Source organism: Lissotriton helveticus, chromosome 3_2 (genome assembly GCF_964261635.1).
Source record: "Lissotriton helveticus chromosome 3_2, aLisHel1.1, whole genome shotgun sequence".
Taxonomy (NCBI): Eukaryota; Metazoa; Chordata; class Amphibia; order Caudata; family Salamandridae; genus Lissotriton; species Lissotriton helveticus.
Window position 1 is genome coordinate 217,767,112 of NC_136062.1, and position 26,161 is coordinate 217,793,272.

General features: G+C 45.1%; 1 protein-coding gene across 2 annotated transcripts in view; it reads left to right on the forward strand.

The window, feature by feature from the left end:
* The window catches only part of HMG20A (high mobility group 20A), a 260,812-nt gene extending 237,511 nt beyond the window's left edge, over positions 1 to 23,301 (forward strand). For both annotated transcript variants that reach the window (XM_078685079.1, XM_078685078.1), the window contains 3 exons: positions 13,456 to 13,671; positions 14,669 to 14,816; positions 22,708 to 23,301. In XM_078685079.1, the coding sequence (XP_078541205.1) occupies positions 13,456 to 13,671; positions 14,669 to 14,805 (353 nt within the window). In that variant the 3' untranslated portion in view covers positions 14,806 to 14,816; positions 22,708 to 23,301. The remainder of the gene's footprint in view (positions 1 to 13,455; positions 13,672 to 14,668; positions 14,817 to 22,707) is intronic.
* Positions 23,302 to 26,161: the final 2,860 nt, after the last annotated feature.

Genomic DNA, 26,161 nt, shown 5'->3' on the forward strand with positions numbered 1-26,161 from the left:
ACATTGAAGTATATAAGGCACCAACCAGCTCTCTGATATGTTTGTTTTTCCGTGCCTCATTGACTCTGGTTTGGAGCTCTTCTCGATGCTTAACAAATTACATTCCTTAGCTTTCGACTGAGTCAAATGTCTCCTTCAATCTTAAGGTTCAAACCCTGTTGAACCTGTCCTATGTCTTGGGTAAGAAAACTACCTCTCTGTCTTAGATTCCTATTTGTTTCTGCACTCAAAGATGATCTGAGGACAGGACGCAAAGGTATTTTTGCCCAAGGCCCACAAGGATATGCCTTAGCATTGCTCTTCCCCTTCAGGTAAATCCCCTCACTTAGGTAACAATCTCCCAAAAGATATTCCCACAATAAAATACCACAGGAAGGCGAAAGCCTCCTCTTCCACAAGAAAATGGGCCTGTTCTCAAGACGATTTAGCACTCCAATGTCTGGCTCTTTCTCACTGTCTAAGACAATTCTGATGTTAAAAGAGATGAAACTGGAATTTGAGACTCAGTCGCCTTTCCCGTGCCGACTGATGCCTTCTGCAAGCCAAGAAGAATGCCTTGAGAATGAACCGTTACCCTGATGCTTACTTCCCAAGGGTGGTGGACCCACTTCTGTATTCTTGACATTGTCAGCACCTCTGACCTGACACATCCCGATTCCAAACCCCCAGGGGCTGAGCCTTAGCAGCACTTCAAAGAAGCAACGGCAAAGAAAGAGTGGCAGAGTCAAAGTTGTTAACAAGGAAGGAGGTTCTACTATGGATGGATCATTATTCAATAAGAAAAGTAACATGACTGTGTTTACAGGGTTGTTATCATTAGAGTCCTCTTTCTGAGTGAACGTCCAATAGGCTTTTGAATAGAGTCTGGTTGGGAAGGGTTGCTTGTTGTATGGCTCCAGACTAGGTTGACCAGCTGTCCTGGATCTGCCTAGACAGTCCCAGTGTTTGAAGGACTGTGACGGCGTCCTGACACTTCCTTCTAAATCACAGTTTGTGATTATTTAAACAGAGTAGGTAAGGAAATGTGTTTCTAATTCCATATTGATGGGGTACATGATAAATCTGAGAACCCCAAATGCAAAAACCCTGTCACTTCAAGAAGACTAGTGTTTGAGGCATGTGAGCTGAAGATCTAGTGTTGGGTCCAGATGTTTGCACTTTGTTTTTCTTCAAAGAAGGCTTTCCAGTCATGGGTGGGTGAATTCTCCTTACTGTAATAGTGAGCATGGGCATCGACTCCATTATTAGATTGTTTTTATCTGCCATCTGGTTCGATCGTGTATTGTTGTGCTCTGGTTCAACACCGTTTATCTGGTTCCCCTCGGTGCGCAATCTACTTTCCCTCGACAGTATTGTTATTCGATGCATTTTCCATTCTCCGCGTCTCGTATAGTTCAGAAAAATCTCTTCGTGGCCGCGTCAAGCCAGCCCGCAGTTGATGGAACGGATTCCATTTAAAATCTCTCCTTGGTGCCACGCCGAGTAACCGTACACCAACTCGCACAAAGTGTGCAACTTGTGCCTCTCCCCGGAGCACGACAAACAAGACTGCAACAAGTGCTGATCCTTCCTATCTAAGAAGACGCTCCATGACTGTCGGGCTTGATGTCACAAAATGCAACAACAACCACATAGCGGCTCTACCCTGGATCTCTTCGGAGAAGATTCCGAACATAATTTCTTTGATGCTCAAGGAGCCAAGGAAGAAGAACACATTTCTGTGTCTGAAGTCGACTCCAATATTGACATAGTCATCCTGCCGGTTCAGAGGACCATGAGTACCAATCCTCCTCTTCCCAAAACTCTACTTCTGCCCAAGAAAAAGGCTCCGGTCCCTCCTCTGCCTTCAGGCCAAGGTCGGCACCGAGACCATGTTTCAAAGATCCCGCTTCGGGCCCGCCTTCGATATCGAGTCGGCCGCATTCGGGCACCGAGCCGAAACAATCGGCACCGACACCGAAGTACGTTTTGGTAACAATCTCTGCGGTACTGAAATCATCTTCGGATCCGAACACTTTGACGCAGAAAACATCTGCTCCAAAAATATTGGCATTGAAACAAAAAACAGCTTCTACTCCATCAAAGGAGCATCATGTAGACGTTCTGCCTTCAAACCCAGACCCGAAACAAAAGGAACTGGTTATCAATCCCAAAACTGGACTTCTTCTTGCAAAATTGCCATTAAAGCAGAAAGCCAGAAACGGAGGACACTTAGCACATTCCTCTTATGAGAAAAGATGTTGGTAGTAATCCCTCTCCTCCTCCTCTATCACCTTCTTCCCCACCTAACCCAAATTTGATGATAACACCCACAAATTCACCATAATAATCACCTGACAACCAGGAAGATGGGGATGGTGATAAGGTAGACAATGAGAGTCCTGATCCATGGGTCAATTATAATGCAGATAATGATCCAGACTTATACCCTACAAAACCCATCTTCACCTGATGATAATGTAGGTTACATAGGGTTAATAAATAGGGCATCTGAATTTCATGGAGTCAGCTTCACAAAGAGTCACTTGAGGAGTGTTTTCTCTTTGAAACACTAAGCTCTTCCCAGAGATCCCCTCATACACTGCCTGTGCTTAAGGGCGTGCAAAAACATGCAGACGACATTTTTAAAGATCCAGTTTGTGCAAGAATTCTTACACCAAGGGTAGATACGAAGTATAAATCTACACCAACAGAACTAGTTTATAACAAGGGTCAATTACCATTAGATTCCATAATGGTTTTTAATGCCCGTAAACAGGCAAACTCACAAACCTCTGGGGATTCCTTCCTCCAGACAAGGAATCCAAACTAATAGATGCCTCCGGAAAAAGAGTAGCTGCACAGGCAGCCAATCACTGGCGTATTGCCAATACCCAGGCTCTGATAGCTAGATACGACAGAGCGCACTATGATGAATTGGAACAATTGCTCCAATTTCTACTTGATGAACATAAGGCTAAGGCACACGACCTAATTCAGGAAGGGAAACTAATTTCTATTAAATGCGGCTGACACTGCCGCTTTTGCAATCAACACCAGTGTCTTGCTAAGAAGGCACGCCTGGCTTAGAATTTCAGGCTTCTATCTTAAAAGCCCAGGCTCCTATCTTAAATCTACAGTTTGATAAAGAGCATCTTTTTAGTCCAGTGGTAGATACTTCCTTAGAGAAGATGAAGAAGTACACAGATGTTGCAAAATCTATGGGAGCTCTACATTCCCCATTCAATCAGGGTTCTTTTCTTCGCTCCTTCTACAGGGGGAGTTCCAAAAGCATATCTACAGACAACACCTCAACATCATATAGAGGCAACAGTCAGTCACCCTCTTAGTGAGGTAACTTTTGAAGCAGATTTAGAGGCAATAAAGGCAAGGGAAGAGGTAAAGGTTCAACACCCCGTACCTCCCCCTCAACAAACAAACACTGGCTTGCCTTCTCTTCCCCCGATCATTCCACACCTGTCGAGGGATGTCTCTCTCAATTCCTCCCCATCTGGCATAGAATGACTTCAGACAGATGGGTCCCAGGAATTATCCAATATGGGTATTGCCTGGAGCTTACCAAGAATCCACCAAACATACCTCCATATTCAGAAAAAGTCACCGAGCATCTACACCTCCTCAAGCAGGAGGTTCACTCTCTTCTGCAATAGGGAGCTATAGAGCTCGTACTTTTACAATATCAAGGATCCGGCATGTACTCCCTATACTTTCTAATACCCAAAAAGGACGGCTCTCTCAGGCCTATACTGGACCTCAGAGAGTTCAATCAATATATTCACTTAGATCACTTTCATATGGTGACACTTCAACTAGTGCTCCCACTCCTACAACAAGGTAACTTTATGTATACTCTAGACTTAAAGGACACATACTTCCCTATTCCAATAAAGCCAGCTCATCGCAAATATCTCAGGTTTGTAGTAATGGGAGAACACTACCAGTTCAAAGTGTTTCCATTCGGAGTCACTACTGCTCCCAGAGTATTCACAAATGCCTGGTAGTAGTCGCTGCTCCCCATCGAAGACAACATATTCATGTATTCCCATACTTGGATGATTGGCTCTTCAAAGCCAGTTTTTACCTAAAGTATCTCCAGTACACTCAAAAAACAGTACAGTTACTGCACGATCTCGGGTTCGCAGTATATGTGTTGAAGTCCCATCTCCAACACGCAAATATACTTAGGAGCCACTCTCAATACTCAAAAAGCTCTAGCCTGTCCCCATCCTGCCAGAATCTGCAATATTTAGGCTCCAAATTCACAGTTTCCGCCCAACCACTCATTACCAGCTCTAGTATATATGCACCATCATAGTTCCCCATGCAACACTTCAAATGCTTCCCCTTCAGGAATGCTTAGCTCGTCAGTGGAATCAGTCGCAAGGTCAATTGTCAGATCAAGTGTTGTTAGACGGCCGCACTCACCGCACTGTGCAGTAGTAGAATACACAAAACCTATTTAAAGGGCAGCCCTTCATCGACCCAGTTCCACAGACAATACTAATACTAACAGCAGACGCATCGCTCACTGGTTGGGGAGCTCATCTCCAGACTTTCACAATTCAAGGTTTGTGGAGTCAAAAGCAACTTTATATAAATCATCTAGAGCTGCTGGCAGTATTTCTAGCACTAAAAGCCTTCCAGACTCACCTTGCAGGCAAAACTGTCCTGATACGCACCGACAACATGACAGCCATGTATTACATACAGAAACAGGGGTGGGACACAATGTCTCCAGCTGTCGAGCCTTGCACAAGTCATTTGGAGGTGGGCCATGCATCACAAAATGTATCTCCTGGCAGAACACCTCCCAGGAGTAAAGAATCAGATTGCAGATCTTCCCAGCAGGAAGAGACAACAGATTCTCATGTGTGAACTTCTCCCTCAAGTTCTCCTTCCATTCTTTCAAATGTGGGGTTTTCCACAGATAGATCTGTTCGCAATACACCAAAACGGAAAATGCCTAAACTTTGCCTCCAAGTGTCCACACCCGTTGTCCAAAGGCAATGCACTATGGATGAACTGGTCAGGGATATTTGCCTACGCTTCTCCACCCATCCCACTCATTCCACCGGTGGTTCGGAAGCTCAGACAAACATCCCTCACACTGATTTTAACAGCTCCCACATGGGCCCGCCAAACTTGGTTCACTACCCAGTTGGCGATCTCAGTAGTTTCTCATCAAAAATTACACCTCACACCTAGACTTCTCACAGAGAGCCATGGAGAGATAAGACACCTACTACAAGGGCTTGCTACGCAGCTAAATGGAAGCAGTTTATTTTAAATTGTAATAACAACCATAACAACCCGCTAGATGCTTCCATTTAAAATATCATTTGTTATGTACTACACTTACTGCAGTCAGGATTAGCTAACACATCCATACGCTTACATCTCGCTACATACCTTCAAAATAGACAGCATCTGTCCCTTTTCAGAGTACCCGTTATCAAGCCTTTTATGGAAGGACTCTAAAGAGTTATTCCACCAAGACTTAAACCTGCTTCAGTGTGGAATCTTAATATTGTCCTTACCAGACTAATGGGTCCACCCTGAGCCTATTGCACAAATTTTAACAGCAGTTTCTCACTTAGAAAGTTGCTATCCTCATTGCTGTTACATCACCGAGGAGAGTGGGTGAGCTTCAAGCACTAACCATAGAGGAACCATTTTGTCAAGTCCACCATAACAAAGTGGTCCTTCGCACTAACCCCTAATTCCTACGCAAAGTGGTATCTGCCTTTCACATTAATCAATCCGTTGAGTTGCCTGTGTTGTTTCCTCAGCCAGATTCAGTAGCAGAAAAAGCTCTAAACACATTAGATGTTAAACGAGCATTATTGTATTACATAGAAAGAACAAAAATATTTTGTAAAACTAAACAGCTCTGTGTCTATTGCTCCACCACACAATGGCAATCCTTTTTCTAAATTGGGTATTGCACGGTGGATATAAAATGTATTCAAACATGCTATGTAATAGCAAAGAGGACTTTACCAATACCCTTTAGAGCGCATTCCACCCGCAAACTATGGCCCACTATGGCTTTCTTAGGAAACATCCCCATAGCTGACATCTGTAAACCTGCAACATGGTCTACACTGCACACATTCACCGAGCACTATTTTGTAGGTGTGTTAGAGAGACAACAAGTTAATGTAGGCCAAGCAGTACTTAGAAAACAGTTTCAGACAACTGCAACAGCTACAGGTTAGCCACCACTTTGGGAGAATACTGCTGTATAGTCTATGCAAAGCATGTGATCTATAGCTCACATTCCTCAAACGGATAATGTTACTTACCCAGTAAGTATCTGTTTTTTGGCATGCATAGCTGTAGATTCAGATGCACCCCCCGCCTCCCCGGGTTCCTATACCTGTTGCAGTTTTCTCTTACTTTATATACATATGCATGGACATCTCTATTCTACTCTTACTAACTCCATTCTCACCCTCTACGGGAAAACAATCTAACAATGGAGTCAATGCCCATGCGCACTATAATCAAAAGGAGGAGTCACCTACCTCGTGACTGGAAAGACTTCTTCAAAGAAAAACAAAGTGCAAACATTCGGTCCCACCACTAGATGGCATGAGTATGCGAAGCATGTAAATCTACAGCTCTACAGCCAAGAACAGATGCTTACTGGGTAAGTAACATTATCCTTTCTAGAAGCAGTCCTCTGGTCCTCTTGAAAAAAAGCTTACTATGCTGGGAAAATACTCACATATGTTAGGCACCACAAGTGAATTGTCCCTTTTCGCAACAGGGTGAGTCTGTTTTTAACTTGATGTGATGGACACCAGATAAATAGGTTGGTTTACAATATATCAACTAAAGTGAAAGTGCAGTTTCTGGCAGTTTTGTTTAAACTGGATGAATTTCTACACTACAGTTGTGAGTAAAGGCAGGAGAGAAATTGAGGCACTTTAAAGCTATTGGTCCAGAAGAAAATTCTTCTTATCGTCCATAGCAAAACCTCTGATGAATACAGTGTTTTCCTGCAGATTCCTTGCCCTCGTAAAAATCTTCCAGGTTCCACTCTAGATCCGTAACATTTTCCCACCGAAGTAACTCCCCAGCGCCGCTGGCTGGCGCCTGTGGCCTTTGCTGTGACACAGCCCGCCCATCCTATGAAGACACCTAAGTACAGATAGTGCCAAACCGTCTACTGGCATCACTTCCATGTACTTTTCTGTGCACATTGAGCATGAGAAGAGGAACTGAGAGATCATTACCTAAAGCATATGATACATTTGCATACCTTGGGATTTTATTTATAACAGCACTAACTTAAAAGGGAGAAAGGATGCAGTGACGAGCCTGCAGGAAGATATAGTAACCAACAAATATAATTACTGATGGTAACTAACCTTTTCTTCTGATGCATATTTACTCCCTCATATTCCTCACGTTATGAGTGAGGTCCCAAAGTAATACCTTCTAGGAGGCTAGATTGAGTGAAGTTGTTTTGTCGAGGAAATCATTAAATGCAGGCTTGTAAAGAAACTGTCACTGCGTGCTTCAGGGGGGAGGCAGTGATGTCTAGCCAAACATATGTAAGATGATGTCTTTGCAGTCTGGAAAATTGCCCCTCTTTCATAAGACTTCACCTGGGTCCAGTTTATGTAGCCACTTGTTTTATGTGGTGTGGGGAGGAGGAAGGAAGAAAGAGTGATCCATTTGAAAGACAGTTAACGCTTTCTGTAAGAAAGATGAACAAATAATAAGAGCTGGTATATCTGGGTAAAAAACACGGCTGGTGATCAACTGAGAACACCTAGAGTACACTGATCCTATGGGCTGAAGTCATTGCCATTAAGAAGGCAGTTTTCTGAGTGAGGCGTCAAACCAGGCAACTGTGTATCAGCCTGAACGGGGATGTTATTACACAAGATTATGACCCCTCTGAGAAAGAAGAATTAAAGGAACAATAAAAGGTTTGCAGGAAAAAAAGATTGGTTAGGGAGAAACATGAAGGTGGATTAGGTAGCCAAATAATCCTATACAATAACCACGGGTATGGTCCAGCTTGGCACGAGAAAAAATGCAATTTGTTATGTGTCCATCTAAGATGATGTCCTTAACCTTAGATGGCAAACAGAAGGACTCTAGTTGACATCACCCAATCTCCACACAAACGGCTGCAGTATTTAGGGATTGAAATTAATGACCCAATTACACTGCTGCAAGAGCAGGTGAGCCCTACATGGGGGAGGAAGAGAAGGCAAAGTGCTGACTGACGTCAAACGGACTGGCATACCAAGCATTACTAACCCATTCCGAGGTGGTCAGACCCTGCTGTGTTCGAGCCCCATGCATCTTCTGTGGGAATCTGGACAGAAGTGGTATCCGCAGGAATATGTAAAGCGGATCCCATAAGCAGTAACCATTGATGCATTATCCAGGGAACCCTTTAAAGGAAAGTGTGTGGTAGTTCATATTCTGGGCAGTGACAAAGAGATCTACGCTTAGACACCCCAATCTGAAAAAAGTCACTTTACGATGAAGTTCCTGCTTGTGATCCTCCAATGAGAAGTGACTCAGCATCTGCTTTGATGTTGTGTGCGCATCCAGGGGCACTGTGCGCATGCTGGGAGTGCCTTGAAAGAAAATGTCCGGTGCTGAGCCCACCGCCATGGACAACTCACCTCACAGGGTTAATGGCCCCATGCTATCATTTCTGTTTGCATAATGGACAGTTGTGTTGTTGTCCAGAAAAACCCTACGATGGAGTTGGAAGCACTATGCCTTCAGCACCAACACAGTTATGGGTAGGTTCGTCCAACACATTAGTGCCCCAGCTAAGGAGGCATAGACATAGCAGCCTATGTTAGCCGACTAGAGGACGAGATTACAAGAGGCATATAGTTTTTCAGCACCAAAGTCCAGCCTGATAGATTCTCATTCTTGAGGGAGTGTAGGATAGGCATAGTTCAACTTAGAGGGGAGGCTTAAATCACTAGAGTCTCTATTGAGGGATGTGAGAACAGAAATGTTTGGATGCGGGGAAGCGGATCTGTGTCAATAATAATAAGGGTTTCTCCAATGCAGTCAGTGCATCCTACAAAAGTGTCTTGTTAAAAGCTTGTAAATACCCTGAAATTACATAGAAAGGCTGCAAGATTTCGGACAAAAAAATAGATTTAATATCAGTAGTAGGCATGTTAACTACAATGTTTTTATTGATTTTCATTCCACCCAAGTGATTAAAGACTTTCTTTGAATGAGGCCAAGAGACTTATCCAAACCACCTGCTTTTTGCGAGTCTAGGAAAAAGCCAGCATTTGTGTGCTTTAAGGTAAGGGAAGGTCATCCATCGCTTAATGATCTCCTCTGTATGGTCATAATCTTTATCTGGTATGACGATCATCAGAGTCATATCTGAGGAGTTCCTCCACACGGACAAAACTTTGGTACCTGGTGGGATTCAGTGTCAAAAGCTCGGCATCAAAACAGGGTCACACCTTTTTGTGTCACTCTGATATTTTCTTCTGTTTTCAAGGGTTTCAGAGGTGGTTCCGAAATTAGAACTTAGAGCTGGGTTGGTATTGTAGGTGGTCTCAGAACACAAGTATCAACATCCTGGAAGGTACAGAACCAACACTATAGTATCAATTGGTTTGAACATCTATGATACCACCTTCACTCACACACCGTGCATGAAGTATAAAAGCTTCAATATAGCCTCCTTATTAATATATCCTTCACAACCATTTTCGATGTTTCTTCTTTGGTTTTTATCATAGTTGACCCCTGCGCCATTTGTGATACTTGACCTGCCACCTTCCCTCTCATACTCCTTGGTGAACTCATCATAAACAGAAAGAACACGCAGAGTAATATTCTCCCAATTCTTTTCATTCCACTACATTACATATCTTTGCTGTGCTCCCGCTGCAGAACTTTCGGGACCATATTTTGCCTGACTCCTTTTTGATCATATACCATTTGCCCTCTGATCACACACAACTCCACTGGACAACTGATGCCTCCTTGCAGCCCCATTGCCTAACACTCCTGTATCTAAAGAAAATTAATTCTCCCCATTCTAAATACTTACTTACTTTGATTAAGGGCACCATTACCTGGTCCCACTTCTTTCCTCCTCCTCCTCCTTATAACTCTCCTTCACCTTATAACTCTCCTTTACCTTACAGCTCTCCTTCAACTGCACTTCAGTCAACCTTTGACCCTCACTTTACCTCAGTACACTTAACCAATGGATTAATCTCACCATCTGCTCTCTCAAGATGCAAATCTGCATTTTTCCTGTAGTTTGGTGAAGTCATAGATCACTAAACCCCACAGATCATACCACAATGCCAGAATGTCAATGTAACCCTTATTCTGCAAAACCCACTTAGTACAAAACCTCATAATCTCTATTCATCAGCATTGTATCCCAACCATTGCCCTCCACACCAAATCATCCTAGTCGAACCTGGCTTCCTACTTCTCTAAAATCATTCTCATAGGGAAGTTGCATAGTAGAATCCTAGATTTCCTTCAGGGAAAATCTCTATTAAAATCCTAATCAATACATTTATATTATTTCTTTAGCAATTCCCAAGTTATAAAACAAAAGTAACATTTTGTCGATCTATCTGTGTATTATATTGGTTGAATGTTAAGCCAATTTTGCTAAATGTTACTTGTTTTAAAATTTTTTAACTTTCAAACACTTTTTTAAGGGAAAAGAGTGTTGCTGTTGAAATTCCCTCGAATAATAATTAGACGTAAGTAACCTTTTATTGGACTAGAGGGAGCCTCTATTGATTAGTACAAGCACTTAATAGAGCACAAAACTAATCACTTCAAAAGCAATGCAAGAAAAGAGAAAATATTATGCTCTAACCAAAAGGTTTCCTCAAAGAAGTGTGACATAACTCAGCACCAGCCCTAAAATCTGTTACAGTCAATGTTCTATGATCATTTACACTGGTACACAAGTGGTTGCTTTTCAAATGTAGGATGTTTTTTAATAAAGCAGTAATTCCTTCTTTTTTAATGTTGATTGAGTTTTTGGTCTGTCTGACAAGGTTTTATTTGTTTTTTGATAACAAGATAGACTACAAGAAGCAATTCATTATTTAATTGTTTTGAAGTGGCTAAACCTGTATGAATAGCCCCATAACTAACAAACATGTTTCTGGTCTTAAGAATGTCTTTTGTTTTCAATAAGTAAAATTTGAGTACTATCCCAAGATCTAGCTTGTGAAAACATCCATCCTCTTGAGGGGGATTTCAGAAACAATTCGGTAGCGAGATGGAAGAACAATACCAAGTATGGGAAGAAACGTAGGTTGAGCCCTCATGGCCATCTCATAGTGGACTGTAGTATAGAGTTTGAGAACTTAGAGATTGGTTCTGATCAATTCTGTATGCTGAACCGAAATATGCTTTCCACAAGATATGCTGGAATAATGCCTTGTGGATTTGCTAGAGTTTTGAAGGACTGTGTAATCTCCAGTGTTAGCGACAGTGCTGTGTTCCAGAGTAAATTGTGTCCTGTGTGCGTATTTCTAGTAAAAATCAAATTGTGGAGATTTCTTCATATGACATAAGTCCTGTGGATGTCAATGGCTTATACCTACTGAGGCGAAACACGTGTTGGCAGGCTGGACTCTCATAATATGAATAAGGAATAAACAAAAACACCTGTCATATACTATTGTGATATTGTGTATTTGGGAGTACTGCCTACCAGCTATCACATACTGGGAGATTTTTCTCTGACTTGGTAACAAGAGTGACTGCTTACCCAACGGCTGTGGGGTTTTTTCCATCTTGAAAGTGGAAAGGGGTGGGGTGGGAGAAAGGGGGCGGGGGCCCTAATTTGTAGACCATAATCTAACCTTACACTACATTAAAAAAACGGACCTCAGCCTCTTTTTTTAAACAACACTTCGATGTTGGTCAATCTCAATTCTGGAGAAACTGCTAGCTTGGTAGAATCCTTGATTCTACCAAGGGAGCAGTCCCTGATTGGAGAAACTAAGTACTCTAGACAAAGAATATTACAAATATATATTCCTATGATATAGAGGACCCTGTTTGTGGACGGCTCTAAAGGTAATTAACAAGGTGTTGAATTGGATTCTTTTATTAACCGGTAACCAATGAAGTTTCTTCAGACCCAAAAAAATGGACTGCTTCCTAGGGCAATAAAGAGTCAAGTGGGCAGCCACATTTTTAACCAGTTGCAATTTATTGATAAGATAAACAGGGGACCCCTTGATGTAGAGAATTGGCATAATCTGATCTTGAAGTCACTAGACACAATACAACTATTTTCTGGGTAAGCCCTGGAAAAAATGTTAAAGTTTCTTGTAAAAGATTTCCATATAGAGAAGCAGCCTGCAGCCATTGCTCGAATGTGCAGTGTAAATGGAAGCTTCTGGTCAAATCTGATCCCTAAAGTATGTACCACCTAAGAGGGGACCAAAGGTTTCCCAAGATCAGTTGGCCACCATCTCAATAAATCAAGTAGGGAATCGTTGGCAAAAAAAACAGTATTCCTGATTTATCAGCATTAAGCTTCAGACAGCTGAATTTCGTCCAGGAAGCCACATCAGAAACAGCCTTGAAATCTGTCTACCAAAGAGCCATCAAGTTTCAGAAAAGAAAGCATTAACTGCGTATCATCTACATATGACATAATATTGAAACCCGAACATTTCACCACCATGGCCATCTACATGTGGGATACTCGATGAAATCGCCTGCAGGGGCACGGTGGGGTTCTGAAAAGGTAACAAAATGCAGCTCAGTGGGTATCTTTTCAATAGTACACAATACATAGACAAAAGATTAGCTTTTACAAATCTGGGTCATAACCTTATTAAGTATTCCATTCACAAAGAAGAAATATAGTACATCGAGAAGTGTGGCTCACTGGTTAGAGGCGGCAGACCCGTAAGCAGAGAACGGCCCGGGACCAGGGTTCGATTCCCGACGCGGCAGGGTCGTGGACCAGGGTCAGCGGACTCGATAATTCTCGCCTCGGTGCCTACTCTAGTCAGAAACCACACTCGGCAACTCTGGGCATCAGCTTGCCTCATCTTCACAACGGCCCCCCCAGACCGCCGGGGATGCTTGGTCGCACCTTAGAGATACCCATGAGGGACCATCTCTCAGGATGAGCCAGGACGGGTTCCCCAGCGGTCGAAGCGTGGAGATACTCCTCCGGGAGTCGATTCCTAGCGCTATATAAACCCACAATTAAATATAGTACATGTTCCAATGGGTGTCCAGTGTTTGAATTACTACCACAATACTCTTGGAGCCCTGTGCTCCTCAGTGCCAATCCCGTAATCCAATTCATCTTGATTCTTCTTTGGAAGGTTGTGCAGCTCTGGTTTAGCTTGTGTAGTATAGTTTTCTTCACATGCCTTCTGTAGTATGTGTTCTGTTTTATTTTTTAGTTAATTATATATATTTCATTTGTAGCACGTGAGGCGGAGTTGCGACAGCTACGTAAAACCAACATGGACTATGAAGAGAGAAATGCCGCTCTCCAAAAACACGTGGAAAGCATGCGGACAGCAGTTGAGAAGCTAGAAGTGGATGTGATCCAGGAGCGCAGTCGCAATTCACTCCTACAGCAGCACCTGGAGACCCTACGGCAGGCCCTGGCGAGCAGCTTTGCAAATGTGCCCTTACCTGGTAAAATATCACACTCTAACACAGGGAGAGGACCTTAGATACTTGTTAGCTAATAGGATTTTAGCACTTTAAAGACACCTGGTTAATCTGTCCTAGAACCTCATGGTGTCTTCACTTGGGAAGGTCCTGATTTTAAAAACACTGCTTTGCCCCCATAAGTCAAAACATCAAGCTTAAGTACCCTTTGTCTATTATTCTGGACCTTCCTAAACAACAAATCCTTCACCGTGCTCATACTAGCTTACCTCACACAAACTACACCAAAAAAGTTCTTTAGCTCTGGTAGTAATCTTCAACCTTGCCTATGTCAACTAACACCATACACACTACAAGCTGATAGACAGCACACACTTAAAGCTACACTCCATGATTCTAGGTGGATCTGCTCTGATGAGACTAACAACAAACAGAATTCATGCATGTCATTACATGATGAGAATCATATGTTCATTATCCTTGCCATTCTCAAGGGAGACCCATATCTGTTCCTCTAACAGTACCATAACCTGATCAGACTCCAGTAGAACGCAATATCTATAATCTTAATATGATTAGAGCCACGCAAGCAGAAAAGCCACTCTCTTTAAAGCAATACATTGCTGTTAAAGGAGATGGCCCTTGTTGATAAATTTAGGGGTGTCCGGGCCAGACTCTTTGAATGCAATATTCCCCCACATCCCCCAACACATACACGCACGCAACGTATCTGGACCACAGTTCAACCTCGTGAGACCCAATGGCTCAGTACCTCATTGTTTTGTTATAAATCCTTTTTACTTTTGCCTTATGGGACAGAACTTTTGTGTATAGCTCAATGAGTGGTGAATATGCACTTATGGTTTGAAATAGGGAGGATTACAATGATTTTGATCAGACCAGACAATTTAAGGATAGCAGTTGATTAAAGATCTTTTGATTAAATGAATTAGGGGGCAAAGGTTTCATTCTTTTTCCACACCCCTCAACAATAATTGTTTCCTTTCTTACAACTATTCAGGTAGCGGTGAAACCCCAACGGTGGATTCCATTGATTTTTATATGAAAAAACTACACAGTATTGTTCTGGCCAATCCCCATGAGCATGAGAATCTTATTGCTACGGTCCGAGAGGTGGTGAATCTTCTTGATCGCTAATATGGCATAGGGTAAGCATCTGAATGGATGAATTGGTGTACTTGCCAGACTGTGCCAGACCCCAAGGTGGGACAAGATTTTCCTCTTCAGTAGAGGGTCTCCACTTTTCAAGAGAGTCTACCACAAATGTTGAGATGTTTTTTTAAAAACGAAACCAAAGGGGATGATGGATGGAGTGTTGAACATTGCAAACACGCACGCCCAGTCAACTGATCTGGGTTTAATCCATCATCATTCTTTAGCTCACTCTGCCACCCCAGTTCAGACATGGCCATATGCAAATCAGTCTGACCCTGTTCCTCATGGGAACAGTACAGCCCGAACTGCCAAGCCATGTCTTCCCTGGACCGGAAACAAGCATCCTGGGACTGGTTTCTGGCTAATCAGCCATCATCAGCCAGGCTAGCTTGAATCCAGTGGCAAAGTGAGCAAGGGAACCACTTCTGGGCATACCCTGCCAACTTAGGGCGAACAAAGCAAAACCATAGGGGATGATGGATGGATTGTTGAACATAGCAAACACTCACCCCCAGTCAACTGATCTGTGTTTAATCCAACAGCGATGGATTTAGGCCCAGATCTCTGTACTGGGGTGAAGGTATGACATTGTTCTGCATTCTGTCCATCAATTGTTTTATTTGAATTTGTCGACCCGAGTGGGACAGGTATGCTCAGACGTGAGTCCCGTGCTCTCCACACCACTGGAGTCAAACTATCCTGGCTGATGACGGCTGATAGCCAGAAACCGGTTCTAGGATGCTTGATTCCGGTCCAGGGAAGACATGGCTTGGCAGTTCGGGCTGGACTGTTCCCATGAGGCACAGGGTCAAGGCTGATTTGCATATGGCCATGTCTCAACTGGGGTGGTGTGGAGAGCAAAAAAACGATGGATTTAGGCCCAGATCTTTGTACTGGGGTGAATGTATGACATTGTTCTGCATTGAGTCCATCAACTGTTGATTTTGCATTTGTCACCCCGAGTGGGACGGGTATGCTCAGACATGAGTCCCGTGCTCTCCACACCACTGGAGTCAAGCTATCCTGGCTGATGATGGCTGATAGCCAGAAACCGGTCCTAGGATGCTTGATTCCGGTCCAGGGAAGACATGGCTTGGTAGTTCGGGCTGGACTGTTCCCATTGGGCACAGGGTCAAGGCTGATTTGCATATGGCTGGGTCAAAACTGGAATGGCATGGTGAGCAAAAAAACGATGGGTCTCTGTACTAGGGTCAATGTATGACATTGTTCTGCATTCTGTCCATCAATTGTTCTTTTTGGAGATTTTTTTTAGTCAGACTCTCCTTAGTAGACATTCTCATACCAGCCTACTTTTTTGTAACGTTTCAAGCCATCTGACACAACACTGGGTTGATCAGAAGACTGCATTTCTTGCCAGAGTAGGGCCAATCTCCTAACATGGTGCTGGGCAATCTTTTCTGACTTCAGTGGTCCGAAGTCTTGGTTAGAAAATACTCTTTAAAATTTGATAGAGTGAGATAGTGGGCAAATTGCAGAGATCTTCCTATAAATGCTTTGGGGGGCCTGATGAGACTCAGTTATGAAAGTGAAGCTGGAGATGAATCTTGGGCTCCAAGGGGCTTTCTCCCTTCAGTGTGACCTTGTTGTTTTGCATAACAAAGATGCATCACTTGCCTCCATGATTCTACAGTGTTTTGAGGTGACTTGTTTGTTGTGACATGGCCGTTTTATTTGAATGATAAAGTAGCAACATTCTGCTTTATGGTGAAATGAGAATGAGAATTCTAAGATGAGTCAATTGCTGGCTGACTTTGGTTCCCCACTTTCCAGCTTGTACGTCATTTGAGCCGATGCACAGATGTCCTTTGTACCCAACGACTCTCATTGCAATCTACCTCAATTCCGGAGACACTAGTGTTGCAGACTAAAGTTGCATTTTTGCCAAACGTTCTGACCCCTTTCATGGTGTATAGTGCATCACCCTTCTGTCATTCTTTGCTCCTTCTCACCCCTCTTAAGAAGAGGAAAGACTCCATCACTTGGACCTCAGAAGAGCTTTGAGCTTTTCCATTGATCATACTAAAGGTTATCGTGTGGACGATCAGCACCTTATGGGGTTTGTTGGGTTGAAGATATCTAAGGCAGTGCAGAAAATGACCATATTAATGTGTACAGTCCTTTACACAAAGAAGCTGCCCTCTGTGGGCCTGAGGGCTCTCTCAACCAGAGCCATGGCTGCTACCACTGCATTGGCACACAGTGCCTCTTCTGGACATCTGTGAGTCCGAGACATGGGCTTCACTCCATATGTGCATGAAGCACTAATGTCTCAAAAGCTAGGTGCAGTGGGAAAGACACTTTCCCATTTGATCCTGCATAACTTTCTCGTTTGAGCCATTCCATCTTGTGGGAGGTACTATTTTGGTTCCAATTTATCTATGAGGAATCATTAGTTAGAAGAATCCATTAAAAGAACAAGTTACTTACCTATGGTAATACTTCGTAATACTCTTAAGTGCAGCTACCTCACCTCCCTACTTTCTGGAATGGACTCTTCTCACTATCCTTAACCTTTTGCGTGCTGATGATGAGCTCAGCTCGTCATGCAGCATGGTGGCGCTGTGCTGATGACGAGCTGAGCTAGTCATGACCTCCGCGGAACACCCACGCAGGGATAATTACCCCGCTGTGCTGGGCGTTCCATTGAGAGGGCGTGCCATGACGAGCTCAGCTCGTCATCAGCACAGCGCGACCGTGCTGCATGACGAGCCGAGCTCGTCATCAGCTCTGCGCGCGGCCTCCCTCCCCCCCCCGCGCCGCGGCGATGGGGTTGAAGATAAGAATTTAGAGATCTACGCACTGTAACTTCTGAAAAGTTAATAAGCTCCATGTTTGACAGCACCGACCGAGTCGAGAGAAACCGATGTCAGCATGCAGAAGTGGCGTGTATATTTGACTCGGGTGTCACTTTCGGGGCAGGGCAAAGCAGACACTGAGCCACACAGTGCCACCTACTGGTGCATCTGTTCATTGCTGAGAAAAGTCTCTAGATTCAGTTTGGCACCTTGGGGTATTCATAAGATGAGGAATCTGCTGGTAGATCGAGTATGCAACAGAAATAATGTTACTGTAGGTAAGTAACTCGTTCACCTGTGCCACTGCATCCTCAAGTACGGAAGTAGATGAAGAGAATTGACCTGAGCTTCTCCTGATAGCCCCAGACTGGACCCAGAGAGTCTGATACGCAGCTCAGTTGAGTCTGAGCATCTTCCCTTTGCCTCTGCATGAGAATTTGCTGTCCCAACAACGGGGCAGGTGTCTGCACCCTAATCTAAAAAAATGTACTCCTCGATACGTTCAGAATGAGATACACCAGCTGAGTGACTTTGACCTGCATGTGACAGTGGTGTATATGATATTGACCTCTCGCCATCCATCCACAAAGTCAAGCTATTATGTCCACAGGGCAACGTTGTTACCTGGTGTGAGGAACATCGGGTCAATTTGCTTTTTGATGTACTTCTATATGTTCTTTCCTTAGCTCGGCATGGTCTAGCCAGGGGTACTGTTAAAGGTTACTTATCAGCCCTTTTGGCTGATCAGGTCTGTTCTTTTAAGTCACCAGTTGGGATGAGTGTTTTGGAAGAGCTTACAAAGGTTTCCTGCTGCCCCTTTTCCTATGCCACTTTAGTACTTGAATGTGGTACTTATATTCTTGATATGGATCCCTTTGAAACCCATGCACAATTCTTTGAGGTTGCTGACCCTTAAGACCGTTTTTCCCTATTGCAATCACAAATGTAGCCTCATTAAACTACCTCTTCCCTGACAAGTTGGTACTTGAGACTCTGGCATCCTTTCTTCTGAAAGTGGTGTTGCCGTTCCATATGGGGCTCCTCAGTGTTTTCTCTCTGCCATGTCCCTCTAAGGTGGGGAAGAGGCTTTACAGTTGGATCCCAAGAGAATTCTTAACTTCTTAGATGGATCACCCTCCGCATCAACATGTGATATGCCGTGACCAAAAAGGGTCCTCCATAGGGCCTTCGGGCTCATTTCAGTTGCCTTCATGAAAGGCTGTTTGGCCCTGCAGGGATTCCTAGTTCACTCCTTAGTCCCATCGCCTTCACAGGGGATACGTCTTTGGTATTTACTCAAAAGTTGTGGAATGTGTGGTTAGAAGTAGCCATTCGAAGAACAAGTTACTTATGTTCTGTAATGCTCTGTCTGGTGCCTACTCTTTACTGTAGGTACCTCACAGTTTTGTCTCCTACCTGGACTGTGGAGTGGACTTAAGTTGAGTCACAATGTCCCATTTTCGATATCTGCTCACTGCTCAGTAGCTGCTCTTCTTCTGAGGTCATTCATGGAATTAGTCTTTGAAAACTGAAGTCGTCTCAGAGTGATGGCTTCTACGTACAGCCCAGTGTCATCACTTTTGGAGCTGGGATTAGCCAAACATGGAGTCTCATAGTGCCGTACATGGGAGCTGTTGTAGAAGAAGTTTCCAGATCCAGTCTAGCACATGGGTGAATTTAGAAGATGAGGAATCTACAGATTGTGTCCTCTAGAAAGAGCATTACTGAAGGTAACTAACTACTGTGTCTCCAATACGGTCAATAAAGGCCATCTTATTGGTGTTTCTCACTGCTTAGGAAGCTTACAGCTTTGATGGGAGACCAATCAATCAATCAATCAAAGCATTTATATAGCGCACTACTCACCCGGAGGGTCTCAAGGCGCTAGGGGGAGGGGGTCCGCTACTGCTCGAACAGCCAGGTCTTGAGCTGCTTCCTGAAGGCGAGGTGGTCCTGGGTCAGTCGGAGGTGGGTCGGAAGGGAGTTCCAAGTCTTGGCGGCCAGGTGGGAGAAGGACCTTCCTCCTGTGGTGGCTCTTCGGATGCGGGGGACGGCGGCGAGGGCGTGGTTGGTCGATCGAAGCTGGCGTTTGGGAACGTAGAAGTTGAGGCGGCTGTTGAGGTATCCTGGGCCTTGGTTGTGTAGGGCTTTGTGTGCGTGGGTGAGGAGCCGGAAGGTGATTCTCTTGTTGACCGGGAGCCAGTGCAGGTCTCTCAGGTGTCCGGAGATGTGGCTGCGGCTGGAGATGTCCAGGATGAGTCGTGCTGAGGTGTTCTGGATCCGCTGGAGTCTCTTCTGGAGTTTGGTGGTGGTTCCGGCGTAGAGGGAGTTGCCGTAGTCCAGACGGCTGGTGACGAGGGCCTGGGTGACCATCTTCCTGGTCTCGGTGGGGATCCATCGGAAGATCTTACGTAGCATGCGCGGGATGTTGAAGCACGACGAGGAGACGGCGTTGACTTGCCTGGTCATGGAGAGGGAGGATTCCAGGATGAAGCCCAGGTTGCGTGCGTGGTCTGTGGGTTTGGGTGCGCTGCCCAGGGCGGGGGGCCACCAGGAGTCGTCCCAGGCGGAGGGTGAAGATCCCAGGATGAGGACTTCTGTCTTGTCCGAGTTCAGTTTCAGGCGACTGTTCATCATCCACTTGGCAACGTCTGTCATCCCTTCGTGTAGGTTGGCTCTGGCGGTGTCGGGGTCGTTGGTGAGGGAGAGGATCAGCTGGGTGTTGTCGGCGTAGGAGATGATGTTGAGGTTGTGCTGGCGTGCGATGGCTGCGAGGGGCTCATGTAGACGTTGAAGAGTGTTGGGCTGAGCGAAGGGCCTTGAGGGACGCCGCAGATGACTTCGGTGGCCTCCGATCTGAACGGGGGGAGGCGGACTCTCTGTGTCCTTCCGGCGAGGAAGGAGATGATCCACTCCAGTGCCTTATCCTGGATTCCGACGTTGCTGAGGCGCTGTACTAGGGTACGGTGGCAGACAGTGTCGAAGGCCGCGGATAGGTCCAGGAGGATGAGGGCCGCTGCTTCTCCGTTGTCGAGCAGGGCTCGGATGTCATCGGTAGCTGCGATCAGGGCAGTCTCGGTGCTGTGGTTGGCCCGGAAGCCAGACTGCGAGAGGTCGAGGGAGCCGTTCGTCTCGAGGAAGGCGGTCAGTTGCTTGTTGACGGTCTTCTCGATGACTTTAGCCGGAAACGGGAGCAGCGAGATGGGGCGGTAGTTCTTGAGGTCGGTGGGGTCGGCTGATGGCTTCAAATGACCCATTTGATTCTCTGATGCCGTAAGCCATGGGTACTCGCAACCATTTGCCATGGGGCCACAAAGTACGGTCTGTAGTGTGACCAAGGGGGCGCACTGATGGCACCAGGGTGGCGGTAGGGGGCCTGGGTGGGTCAGGGATTGTGTAAGGAGGTCTAAAAAAGGTTTTACATAAACGGTCAAACATTTATTTGCAGGTTAATAAATGCTTGCACGATTATTTACCATTTCTTTCTCAATGTTAGTGCTCAGTAACTAAACAGCAGTTTGTTAGTCTGTTCACTAGGGGGCCGTATGTAAAGGTCAAGAGGGCCTCAAGCGGCCCCGGGCCATACTTTGAGTATCACTGTCTTGAACATAAGTACTCTGAACCAGTAAATGCCTGTGAGCTCTGTTAAGGAAGACTATCTTTCTGGTTGCTGTTACTTCAGCAAAGCGCATTTGGTGAGTTTCAGGCTACCTAGCCTTTGAAAAACACACAATTTTCATTAGGATAACATGGTCCCATGCACCCAAGTCATAATATAATAGGGGAGAGGATTTGGCCTTACGGCTAGAGTGGTCTAGCTGGACGCTGGGGAAACGGGCTCAAGTCTCGGCAGGGATGCTTAACATCCTGTGATTCTGGGCACATCACTTAGGGCCAGATGTATGACCTTTTTTGCGATCGCAGAGGGGTTCCAGACCCCTTTGCGACCACAAAAAACAAGTTGGCCATGTACTGTTACTATTTTGGGAGTCGCAAATTATTTGCAACCCGCAAAATAGGAATAGCGAGTCCTCCAGATATGTATGACTCTTTCGCTACCGCAATTGCGGTTGCAAAACAGTCGCAGTTTACCACCCTTCAAAAGCACTCGCAAACCAGAAGGGGTCCCTAGGGCAGGGGAAAATATTTTTTAAGGGCAGGCAGTAGTCCTAGGGACCACTACCTGCATTTAAACAATTCAACAAAAACGTGTAATTTTTTCTTTTTTAAATGCATCCCAAATATCCCAAAGATGTTTACTGAATTCTTTCTTGCCCCTCTATGAGAACATTTTGCATACCATTTATTATTTCACTTTGCTAATTCAAAACTGACTTGTAATAACTTTTAGTTTGAGACAGTATTGGAAAAAGCTTTTTGAAAAAACCTTTGATGGGACAGAAGCTTGAGCTTTGCTCTACACTTTCTTTTCCTGTTTTATTTTTCACATTATTGCCATAAGGCTTTTCCTGGCATTCCCCATTTATATTTGGTCCATCCTTTCGCTACCTCCCCTTCTGAGAAAGTCATTTGTTTAATTTTTGTCCTTCAATGACTTATGTTATGGTAAAAAGAATTTATATAGTGCTCGTACACCTGGCTGGTTTCAGGGCGCTACCCTGATGCCCTAAGGAGTTACTAATAAGCCTGTAAAAACAGCCAGGTTTTTAGGAGTTTTCTAAAACCTAGGAGGTTGTTGTCATTGATGACAAGTGCTTACCATTGACGTACTGTAATTCCACCAACAGAATTAAGTTGTGGGTTACTTCCATAACTTTAGTGTCATCCCCTGCCCTCTCTCTGATAACTGTTTCAGTTGTCCAACCATAGTGGTAGTATTCCATTGACCATAACTGAAGAAAATAAGGTGTGGGCCACAGATGGTAAACACGTAGAGAAAATACTGTTAAATGTATTAACTTAGAAATCTATGTGGGGCTCAAGGATTTAAACGTTATTTTTAATGTTATAACCTATTCTCATAACATGCAAAATCTCAGTTTTTTCATAAAATCCACATATTGTTTCATTACACCCTGTTCTTACTTGTTTCTCCTTTTGTCTGCAGCTACCGCGGCCAATTGGAAGGATGAAAGTTTTCTGTTTTGGTCACTGGAGATTGACATATGTTGTTTCTGTGTCAGAAATGGATGTGTTTCTGGAAACAGAGCAGAACATGAACTTGGCTACCCCATGGTGCAGAAAACGGATATCCTGTTTAGCAAGAGCGATACTGGTCCTCATATGCATACATGTTTGATTTCCAATTTCCTGCATTGTAAAGCCCACTATTAACTTTCTTAAACATCGCCATAGGTCATATGTGGCTGTGTTTTTGCCTCTAGATTCAGATACTGCCACATATCCTCTGGGAAAGGTGCGATTTATTGAGGGTATATAGCCTCACCATGATGGATATCCGAAACTTTTTAAACCCAGAAGACTATAAATATACCTTCAGTAGCTAGTGATTCCAAATTAACTTTTTCACTAGTGTTGGTAAGTAGTGCAGTCCTGTCGATCTGTAGTAGGTATGTAGGTGTGGTACTCCCGTGAAGCGTTACTTAAAGTTGAAATTAAAATGTTTTGTATGGTTTGACTTATGTCATTGTTGCTGGATTGTGCTCTTTGTGTAATAAAAATGTCCAAATTGCTTGCTTTATCCTTCTGTTTTGAATTGTTTGCAAGTTTTAATCCATACTTAATTTTTACTGCGGCAACTTTGAGTAGGAAAAATTAGTTTGGTGCTCTAAAGCTTCAAATACTTCTGTTTCTCTTATTCCACAGTATCAGTGGCAAGCCCAGGTGGGTAGTGGCATTTTGCTTTCCAAAGGATCACTGTGAACCTTTTTTTTTAACTTTATTTTGTACTTTCATCAGTACAAAAAGAACATGCATGAATATATGTACAGCATTCTGTAGTCATAGGTTGTCTCATCATACTAAAAATAGCATCTTAAGCATAGTAGTACTATGTTCGGTTAGACACCAGGTAAGAAGACCAATGGCATTAAGATTCTGTAGTAGGGGATCTCTCTGTATAGTCATAATCTAGTGAATAGTCCCGCTCATTTGCGGAGACCCCGGAGCAATCAAAAATAATCTCTTAAACTGTTTTCTTTGCAGTACTGCATAGACACTTAAGAGAGAATTAAAGACAGATAATGAAGCCTATACATGCAAGGCTACACTGTCCAGTACTTCAACTAGAAATGCAAGGATATTCCACCAATATCACACTTAGACCTGTCTGCCAGGTTTCACCATGGAGAAAACTTCCCCCCTTCACCAAATCCTTGGAATGATAGAGAGGAAGGACAGGACAGACAAGCCCCCATAGGCTGCCATTATGTGGCTTAAAAAGGGATACCGTGCCTTTAAGGAAACTTTCCAGAACTCTCCTGGTTTCCCAGAATGCAAAGCAACTCCCTCCACTTTCAGTCCTTTTTTTCGGCTCCTGCTAGCAGGACCCTGGAGCTTTGAGCTCTCCCTTTTTTGGGTTTTTCTACAAATTGTGCACTTTTAAAGTGTTAGTGTGTTCACTCGACGTGTTTTTGCCTCTTCTCATCTTTGCTGGAGTTTCTCTGGTGTTTTTTGCTGCTCCTTTATCAAATATGCCTGCCTTATATGATAAATGTCCTGAGTGCTCCAGGAAAAAGGCAAAATCGGATCCTCAGAGGGTGTGCATCCTGTGCCTGCCTTCTCATGTTCCTGAGGAGTGTGATATCTGTCTACAGTTCCCTAAAAGGACCCTGAAGGACAGGGAGAAGATCAGGCTCCAAGGCTTGGAGCAGAGAAGGCAGCAAGGACAAGGTGGGTCTGGGCATGAAGGGGCTCCTTCCTCTGCCTGTGCGCCGGCCTCTGGGGGTCTCCCCAGTAAGGAAAAGGCCAGAAAACGCCACCGGTCTCCGTTGACGTCGATAGCCTTGACGTCGGCGTCAAAAGTAATGACCACAGTCTGTTCCCCGTCTCCCCAGGGCTCTGGGTTGAAGTGCCGTCGACGTCGAGGGGACTGACGTCGAGACCTCCAACAAGGTCGACGCAGAGGACTGATTAGTCGTCGAGCCATCATCGACGTCGAGATGGGTCAAGACGCCGGTGCTCGCCGTCGAGGCAACACCGCCAGTTACCGTCAACACGTAAGTCAGCGATGTCGAGACGAAGATCAGCGGCGAGACGGAGTTCGTTGACGCCGAGGAGATTGTCGTCGTCGAGGGGACGATCGACGTCGAGGCACCGACCATCGACGCCGAGCAGACGCTAGTCGACGTCGAGGAGACGTTCGTCGATGTCAAGGAGACGCTCGTCGGCGTCAAAAGGACGCTCCGCGTCGAGGAAGAAGCCTAGACGTTCTAGGACCAGGACGGAGTCCTCTGCTTTAGCGAGCACACGGTTGCGGCGGCGCCGTCGCTCATCTACGAGGGGTAGGGCCTCGAGATCGCCCCCCCCTCTGGTCAGAAGAAGAAGAGAAGGAGAGTGGGACAGTCTCCGGGCTCGGAGTACTCTCAAGTCTACTCACCCTCCAAACCGAGGTTGCCTACGCCACCTCCTTTACCCGTGGATCCTCCTCCACTGCCTCAACCTCCTACTCCTCCACCACCTCCGGATCCTCCTCACCATCCTCCTCTACCGGCTCCGCCAAGGTCTATCTCGCTACCTCATTTGCCAACACCGCCTACGGGGCTGCCACAACCTAGGCTCCCGGTTCGGCCTCCACAGCGCCCTCCTTTCCGGCCCGCGGACCGTCCGAGGTCGCGGAGGTCGAGGTCTCTCTCCTCACCGCTGCGGCTACGAAATCAGCGCCTTCCAGGCTGAAAAAGAAGTATCGGGCCCCTGACTCGGATCCTGCGTTTCTTTGCTTGGACCCTGCGCCGGACTCAGTGATTGTGATGGCAGCGAGGAAGCAACACGCCACCACCCCGTCATCGACAGTGCCTCCTGACAAGGAGAGCTGCTGGATGGATTCGGCAGGCAGGAAGGTCTGCGGGACGGCCTCCACGTCTATGAAGGCCGCGAGTGCCTCAGCCTTGTTGGGACGTTATGATCGGTCCCTCTGGGAGTCCCTCCCACGGTTTGCGGAACTCCTTCCCTGGGATAACAGGGAGGATTTCCAAGAAATCCTTAATGAAAGACTGATGGTCTCTGTAGGAAGGTGGATACCTGACTATGGTTGCCCCCAACTTTTTTCCTGGTGTTTTGCTGGTTTTTCGACTTAGTTGACCTGGGGCCCTGCTATTCAGGACCCCAGGCCCCCTGCTCTCTCTGTAAAATGGACTCCATGTACCTTAGGTACATATCCAATTGGATACTGAGTCACCTTATCAGTCCCTGTACAGTGTACCTCAGGTACCCAGGGCATAGGTGCACCCAGGGCCTACCAGGGGCTGCAGCATGTATTATGCCACCCCTGGCTGGCCATCCAAATCTGACACAACTGGCTGCACGACAGCTGGGGCAAGGTGGTGTAATCACCCTTTGCTTTAGATATAGTATACCTATATCTAACCCTAAAATGGACACAT